Source organism: Neophocaena asiaeorientalis, unplaced genomic scaffold (assembly GCF_003031525.2).
Source record: "Neophocaena asiaeorientalis asiaeorientalis breed wild unplaced genomic scaffold, Neophocaena_asiaeorientalis_V1.1 scaffold629, whole genome shotgun sequence".
NCBI classification, from domain to species: Eukaryota; Metazoa; Chordata; class Mammalia; order Artiodactyla; family Phocoenidae; genus Neophocaena; species Neophocaena asiaeorientalis.
In genome coordinates this window covers 2,775,607-2,783,712 of record NW_020175468.1, presented here as the reverse complement: position 1 = coordinate 2,783,712, position 8,106 = coordinate 2,775,607, and the positions used below count along the sequence as shown (strand labels likewise).

Genomic DNA, 8,106 nt, shown 5'->3' with positions numbered 1-8,106 from the left:
GCAGCCCTGGCCTTTCCCCAAGCCTGCCACTCACCCGCTCTCTGACCGGTCTCTGAGCCCCAGTTTCCTTAGCTTTTAAATTGGTGTGTTTATGATCTCAAGATTGTTGTTAAAATTCAGCAAGATAACTGAACTAGGAGGAAGGGGAGTACGACGACAGCAGACAGGACGTTTGGTTCGAGCCCGACATAAATGTGAGTTTGGGGTATTCCCGCTCCAGATGAAAGGAACAGCCCGTGTGGTCCAGCATTCACTCCACAGCCCTGCAGAGAGGTGCTGTTATTATATTATATTATCCCCACTTTTTGGATGATGACATTGAGAGGCCCTTGGTCAAGGTCACACAGCTAATCAGAGACTCTTGCCACACCCCACAGAGCTTCTCTCCAAACCTAAATCTTTCAAAACTTCGCAGCGTGGCCCCCTACTCCCAGACACTGGGTTTCACCCTGTGAGGCTCTCCCCACCTCTTCCTCTTCTCCCTGAAGCCTCGGTCAAGGTCATGGGGTCGAGTTCTGGAGGCCAGTGAGGCTCCTCAGCAGTGGCCAATCCCCCTTCCTGGGTGGGGAGGGGAGAAGCAACCAGGAAGACTGAGAGACATTGTTCTAGAACATTCTGCATTTCCTTTTACCTGGTCTTTCTGTCTGCTGTAAACAAATTTCAAAGGAACATTCAGGGGCACCCACTGCCGGTCCAGAATTGAAGAGGTTTGATTGTGAAAGTCTGTGCTTTTAATATTCATTTTTTTTAACCTACTAGGTGCTGGGAAATGGAGACCAAAAAAAAACAAGGGGGGGGATATAGGAAAATGAATGAGGCAGGGAGATGCTGGCAGAGACTCACTGAGGAGGGAGAAAAAAAAAAATGGGGCCAGACAGGGACTGCATTCTTACCGCGTGTATTTCCTGAGCACCTGCTATGTGCCGAGCCCAGCTTCCGAGGGCTGTAGGGGACACAAAGGGGACAAGATGGACACTGTCCCTTCCTTCACAGGAGGAACTGTGTAATAAAGACACTGAGACTGAGAGATCTCAAAAGGGACTGACCTAGAGAGAGAGAGAGAGAGAGTTGGGGCAGAGCAGGGGCTGGAGGTGGGACCCAGTCGAGGAAGATCCATCCTGCCCTGCGGCCTTTTTCTCTCTCCCTCTCTGCCTCTCCCTCTGTCTCTTCTGTTGTCATTCTATTCCTGTCTCTGTTTCTTTCTGTGTTTCTCTTTCCCTGCCTCCATCTTTCTCTCTCTCAGTCTCTTTTTGTCTCTCTCTGTCTCTCTCTCTCTGTCCCTGTTTTTTTCTCCATTTCTTTCTACTTCCCTTTCTCTTTTCCTGTCTTTTTCCATCTCTCTCTCCCTTCCTTCCTTCTCTCTCTCCCTTCCTTCCCTCCATCCTTCTGCCTTCCTACAAGCATCCCCCTTGGCCCCCGTTGTTCCATGTCCCGAGCTCGGCAAATCTGGAGCCAGACAGAGGCTCCAAGTCTTCTCCTTGCCCTTCAAGCTGGAGGAGGGAAGAGAAAACCGTGGTGGGGAGAAGGCAGAGGCCACTCCACAAGGAGCTTTCCTCCTCCTCCCTCGATGCTCTCTCTTCCTTCCTCCAGCTTTCCAGTCCTCAGAGGGTTCCTCTCCCCCGTCAGGGGCAGAGTCTGAGGAATCCTGTGGGGACCTGGACCCAAATGAAAGTGCTGTCCTCTCCAAGTCACCGAGTCAAGTACATTGCATGCAGGGCTGAGTGAGTGGAGGCTTCACTTTCAGTGGCCTTGAGAAAGCGGCCTTATCTGGAGCTTGTGGTCAATAAGGCTGAGACTTTCGTGAGCCAAAACCGAGCTTTGAACTAAACCTTATTCACCAAACCCAGCCTCCCTGGCTCCTTCGTTTCAATGCGGAAGGGGCTAGAGGAGGTTGTACCACCCAGAAGTCTATTTCTGGTTGTGTTCAACACCTGGGGACACCCAAAGGTCCCACACCCCCAGGTGAGTTGGTTCAATTCAAATCCAGGCATCTAGTTGACAAGGCTGAGTCTTTCTGGAAAGAGAACCCTCCTGTGATCTTAATGGACTCGGAGGGTTTCGGAGACCTATAGATCAGAAGCAGGGATGTTGCTACATTAGGTCTCGTGCTAACTTTTCTCAACCATAATGAACCCTAAAGGACCACACCGGCATAGCTTCTGGAAGCTTCCCAGCTTCAATCAGGTCACAGCTAGCTTGATTTAGCCCCAGTGTTCTCTTCTTAATGGCCATTAGGTTCAACAGTTTGACCAGGAACACAAGCTCTAGACCAAATCAAACAGAAACCTTTATCTCTAACCTACTTTGGTGCAGAGCTTCCAGGATATGCTGCGATTAAAGCCTGCTCGGGAGGAAGGGATTTTTTTTTTAACCTGGGTGGGAACCTCATATTCACAGAGAAGGAGGAGGGAAGACTTTGGAAGAGCTGAGAGAACAGAAAGCCATCTTTCCTGGGACTCCTCCCAGATATCGGCATTCCCATTCACTCAGAGTCCAAGCTTGCTGAGTCGGTGGCCAGACCTGGACTTCCCCTGCAGCGACATGTGTTGGTCCAGCCTAGACTGCTGAAGGACAAAGCCCCTCAATCATTTCTAGATGGGGTCTTAGCAACAGTAAGGTGTTAACTGTGATGACGTTAAGTAAGGATTCTTCTGCTTTTCCTTGCTGCCTTCTAGCCACGTAATGGGGAGTCAGAACCAATTCGTTTCCTACTTTTCTTTACTTATGCTCTGCAACCTCATCCTTTCGGGGCCTTTGATTTGTTCTAAACAATCTCAGCCAATAGCTTAATTAACTGCTTCACTCTACAAACCACTGCGTCAAGATTTATGACCCAAGATGGGGAATCCTCAATGCCCTGGACCTCCTATAATGATGTCTCAGGAGAATGTGGTGTGAGAGGATTGTCATGTCCCAGGTCTCGGGTGAGTCTCTGGGACGGGCCACCAAGGGAGGGTCCTTGGCTTTGCACAGGAAAGAATTCAAGAGCAGGCCATAGTAAAGTGAAAGCAAGTTTATTTAGAGAGATACACGTTCCATAGGCAGAATGCAGACCATCTCATTAGATGAGAGTGGCCCCAAGATATGGGGTGGTTAGTTTTTATGGGCTGGGAAATTTCACAGGCTAAGAAGTGGGAGGATTATTCCACCTATTTTGGAGAAGGGACAGAGATTTCTAGGAACTGGACCATCGCCCGCTTTTTGGGCTTTTATGGTCAGCCTCGGAACTGTCGTGGCCCCTGTGGGTGTGTCATTTAGCATATGCTAATGTATTACAATGAGCATAGAATGAGGCTCAGGGTCTACTGGAAGTTGAATCTTCCGCCATCTTGGACCTAAGTGGTTCTAACCAGTTGTTTGTTTGTTTGTTTGTTTTTTGCGGTACGCGCGGGCCTCTCACTGCGGTGGCCTCTCCCGTTGCGGAGCACAGGCTCCGGATGCGCAGGCTCAGCAGGCCCAGCCACTCCGCGGCACGCGGGATCCTCCCGGACCGGGGCACGAACCCGTGTCCCCTGCATTGGCAGGCAGACTCTCAACCACTGTGCCACCAGAGAAGCCCCTAACCAGTTTTTGTCACACCCTGTTTTTCTCAATGGCTGTGTCATTCTTTAAGGGTGTGCCCTGCCCCCTTCCCTCCTATCTCAATACCATAGTGAGTCCCATGTGTTTTCAGGAGGCCTGTTCTATGCAACCACCCTAACTCCTGGAACTAGCTTCTGCTGTAACCAGAGTTGAAAGGAACAGGTTGTATTGTTCAAATATAAGCAGATTTTCTGGGATTTCTTGATCAGTAGTTGAAGTTCCTTTGAGGTGTCTGCACATCTCTTCAGGTATCTTCTGGTTACTGGCTTCCTGTGCTTCAGCCTGCAACTGATAATGTGCCAGCCACACCTACCTCTACTCTCCCTTTCAAGATTACCTGCTGTGGTGTCACAGAATGGCCTTCGGTCTTTGTCCCCAGTTCCTGGCACATAACACCTAATATCCTTGGCATTTTCTCATTGATAAGTGATAGGACTTGATGAGGCGACCGACTGTTGCCAGCCCTCTAGATGGCTTCAGGATGGAAGTTGGTCAGCAGAAAGACCAAGCCTTCATTAGAAGATTGGCACTTTTCAGCTCTGAGGAGGGGAGACGGACCAGAGATTGAGCAAATCACCAGTGGCCAAATGATTTAATCAATCGCACCTACATAATGATACCTCCACAAAACCCCTAAACAGTGGGTTTCAGGAAGCCTCTGAGTTAGCAAACGTGAGCTAGGAGGGTGTTCTATCCCAACGCCAAGGGGACAGAAGCCCTGTGCTCAGACCCTCTGGACTTCCTCCTGTGGGCCTCTTCTGACTACTCGTTTGTCTCCCTTATAATTAACTAGTAAACATAAGTAAAGTGTCTTCCTGAGTTCCATGAGCCATTCTAGCAAATTATTAAGCCTGGTAGTTTCCTGGTCATGGGAATCCCCGATCTGTGACTGGTCAGTCAGAGTATGAATGGCCCCGGACTTGAGACTGGTGTCTGAGGTTGGAGGCAGTCTTCTGGAGCTGAACTGTTTCACTTGTGGGATCTGATACTAAAGTCCAGGAAGACAGTGTCAGATTTGACTTGAATTGTTGGACACCCAAATGGCATCAGGAGGAAAAAACTCTCACCTACCAACTGCCTTCTGAGCCTTTTAATAAAAATACTCAAAAGAGTGAATTGGCCAACTCGCCTTTTAGAGCCAGCCTACACTTGTCAAGACCTTAACCAAGGAAAGGAGAAGCCACTGTGGAGCCAGGCATCTATCTCAAGTTCAGTCATCTCTGGCCAGGAGGGTGGACAGGTCAAGCTCTTGATGAGCAGGGCAATTTCCCATCAAAGGGGATATAGATAGGCAGGGCATGCAGAGATGGACATCTCTAGAAACTGGATCCCGGGCTTCCCTGGTGGTGCAGTGGTGGAGAATCCGCCTGCCAATGCAGGGGACACGGGTTCAATCCCTGGTCTGGGAAGAACCCACATGCCACAGAGCAACTAAGCCGGAGCGCCACAACTACTGAAGCCCGCGCTCCTAGAGCCCGTGCTCCGCAACAAGAGAAGCCACCGCAAAGAGTAGCCCCCGCTCGCTGCAACTAGGGAAAGCCTGTGCACAGCAACGAAGACCCAACACAGCCAAAAAAATAAAAACAAATAAATAAATTTATAAAAACAGAAAGAAACTGGATCCCCAGTAAATAGTAGGTTCGTACACTTGAACTCATTATATATAGACAGCCACACACGTATACTTACAGTCTATAAACACCCACATTTCAACATACAGTGTGTATACACGTAATGTATGCATAGCGTCACGTATACACACATGCTATTTGTACACCGTCACCTGCACCCCATATATGCAGTACACACCCCTATATGTACACAATACAATTATCACTCAGAGATATTTTGAGTTTGCTTTCAGACCACCACGATACAGCGAATATTACAACAAAGTCACACAAATTTTTTTGGTTTCCCAGTGCATATAAAAGTTGTGTTTACCCTGTACTGTAGCCTATTAAATGTGCAATAGCTTTATATCTAAAAAAATCCAATGTACATACCTTAATTAAAAACACCTGATTTAAAAAAAGAAAAGACCTGGTGAATGAAAAATAAATACTGTATTAGAGTAAAAAACAACAACAACAAAATACCTGATTGCAGGGCTTCCCCGATGGCCCAGTGGTTAAGACTGTGCTGCTCCTGCAGGGGGCGCAGGTTCCATCCCTGGTGGGGGAAGTGAGATCCCACATGCCATGCGCTGTGGCCAAAAGATTTAAAAAAAAGAAAAAAACGTCATCAGTCTAGACACTTAAGATCTGCATACTTTATGTGTGAAATAAAAATTAAAAAAAACGCCTGATTGCTAAAAAATGCTAACCATCATCTGAAAATGCAGGCTTGCCACAAACCTTCAATTTGTAAAGAATGCAGTATCTGCGAAGCGCAATGGAATCAGGTGTGCCTGTACGTACACAACCGTACAGCACAATGTACACGTGTCCATTCACCTGCACACAATTCCACACTCACATACGTACACAGCATGTAAATACCCATATCTGCTCATACAACGCACGCGCCATGGGTGTCTATATACACACGGGGCATATACACATGTAAACATGCACATATGAGTCCAGTGGAGACACAGCCACATAACACACACTCCAGAGCTGTACCTGCATACGTGTAACCCGAGTATTCACACTCATTTCCATGCACATGCAAAGCAGATCCACACGTACATACGTCCACGCAACGTCTGCCCGGACAACTGCGCCGCCAGCTTCATGCACTAGCCCAGGGCCTCCATCCCCTGAGCTAACCGTTTCCTGCTCTCCCTCTCCTAACAGCCATGCTCAGCACACAGGCACCTTTCTTCTTCCCCACGGCCCCCTTCATCCTCTTTGTCTTCACGGCTTCCACCGTATTTCACCTTCAGCAGAGGCTAGCGAAGATTCAGCCCACGTGGGAGTTACAGACCCTGGAGCCAGCAACCGAGGAATCTCCCTCGAGCCCCCAGAGGAGCCCCCGGCCAAAGGGCATGTGGACGATCAATGTCATAGGCCGCCTGGGGAACCAGATGGGGGAGTACGCCACCCTGTACGCCCTGGCCAAGATGAATGGGCGGCCGGCCTTCATCCCGCCCCAGATGCACAGCACGCTGGCCCCCATCTTCAGAATCACCCTCCCCGTCCTGCACGACACCACGGCCAGAAGGATCCCCTGGCAGAACTACCCCCTGAACGACTGGATGGAAGAGCGGTACCGACACATCCCGGGAGAGTACGTGCGCCTCACCGGCTACCCCTGCTCTTGGACCTTCTACCACCACCTCCGCGCCGAGATCCTCCAGGAGTTCACCCTGCACGACCACGTGCGCGAGGAGGCCCAGAATTTTCTGCGGGGTCTGCAGGTGAATGGGAGCCGGCCGAGCACCTACGTAGGAGTCCACGTGCGCCAGGGGGACTACGTCCACGTTATGCCCAACGTGTGGAAGGGCGTGGTGGCCGACCGGGGCTACCTGCAGCAGGCCCTGGACTGGTTCCGGGCTCGCTACCGCTCCCCCATCTTCGTGGTCACCAGCAACGGCATGGCCTGGTGTCGCGAAAACATTGAGGCCTCCCGTGGGGATGTGGTCTTTGCCGGCAATGGCATTGAGGGCTCACCCGCCAAGGACTTTGCATTGCTCACGCAATGTAATCACACCATCATGACCATTGGGACGTTTGGGATCTGGGCCGCCTACCTCGCAGGTGGAGAGACCATCTACCTGGCCAATTATACCCTCCCAGACTCTCCCTTCCTCAAAGTCTTTAAGCCAGAGGCAGCCTTCCTGCCAGATTGGACTGGGATCGCGGCAGACCTGTCCCCACTCCTCAAGCACTGATGTTAGCTGGTCCTCAGCACTCCATTCCCCTTTTCTGGATCCCCCAAGATCTGTTCCAAGGTATGAGAAGCACATTATTACATGTTCCAGAACACTGCCCTCTTGTACCATAATGCTTCAGGCTGCAAGTAACAGAAGTCCCAACTAACTTGTTTAAATAACATGTTCATGTGTCTCACACAACAGGACCAGAGGTGGCACATCTCCAGGGTTAATTTAGCAGCTCAACCAGACCCCAGTTCTGGGACTTCCCTGGTGGCGCAGTGGTTAGGGGTCTGCCTACCAATGCAGGGGACATGGGTTCGAGCCCTGGTCCAGGAAAATCCCACATGCTGCTGGAGCAGCTAAGCCAGTGCACCACAACTACTGGGCTTGTGCTCTAGAGCCTGCGAGCCACAACTACTGAAGCCTGCGCGCTTAGAGTCCGTGCTCCGCAACGAGAAGCCACCGCAATGAGAAGCCCACGCATGACAGCAAAGAGTAGCCCCTGCTCACCACAACCAGAGAAAGCCCATGCACAGCAACGAAGACCTAAAGCAGCCAAAAATAAGTAAATAAAATAAATATTTTTTAAAATAAAAATAAGTCAAAAAAAAAGACCCCAGTTCTATCCATCTTGTTGAGCTGCCATAATCTCTTAAATCAGCTCCCACATGCTCCCCGTGGTCCCAAGAAAGCTGCCACAT

The 8,106-nt window shown here is 50.0% G+C and overlaps 1 protein-coding gene and 1 long non-coding RNA gene across 3 annotated transcripts in view; one reads left to right on the top strand and one right to left on the bottom strand.

The window, feature by feature from the left end:
- LOC112415666 (uncharacterized) overlaps positions 1-5,766 on the bottom strand; it is a 19,977-nt gene extending 14,211 nt beyond the window's left edge. The window contains exon 1 of the long non-coding RNA XR_003006342.1: positions 5,682-5,766. This is a non-coding gene — a long non-coding RNA (uncharacterized LOC112415666). The remainder of the gene's footprint in view (positions 1-5,681) is intronic.
- Positions 1-7,729, top strand: part of LOC112415664 (fucosyltransferase 2 (H blood group)) — a 9,301-nt gene extending 1,572 nt beyond the window's left edge. The window contains exons 2-3 of one of the 2 annotated variants that reach the window (XM_024768822.1): positions 73-194; positions 6,384-7,729. In XM_024768822.1, the coding sequence (XP_024624590.1) occupies positions 92-194; positions 6,384-7,420 (1,140 nt within the window). In that variant the 5' untranslated portion in view covers positions 73-91 and the 3' untranslated portion in view covers positions 7,421-7,729. The remainder of the gene's footprint in view (positions 1-72; positions 195-6,383) is intronic. The other variant, XM_024768823.1, reaches the window with a different exon arrangement.
- Positions 7,730-8,106: the final 377 nt, after the last annotated feature.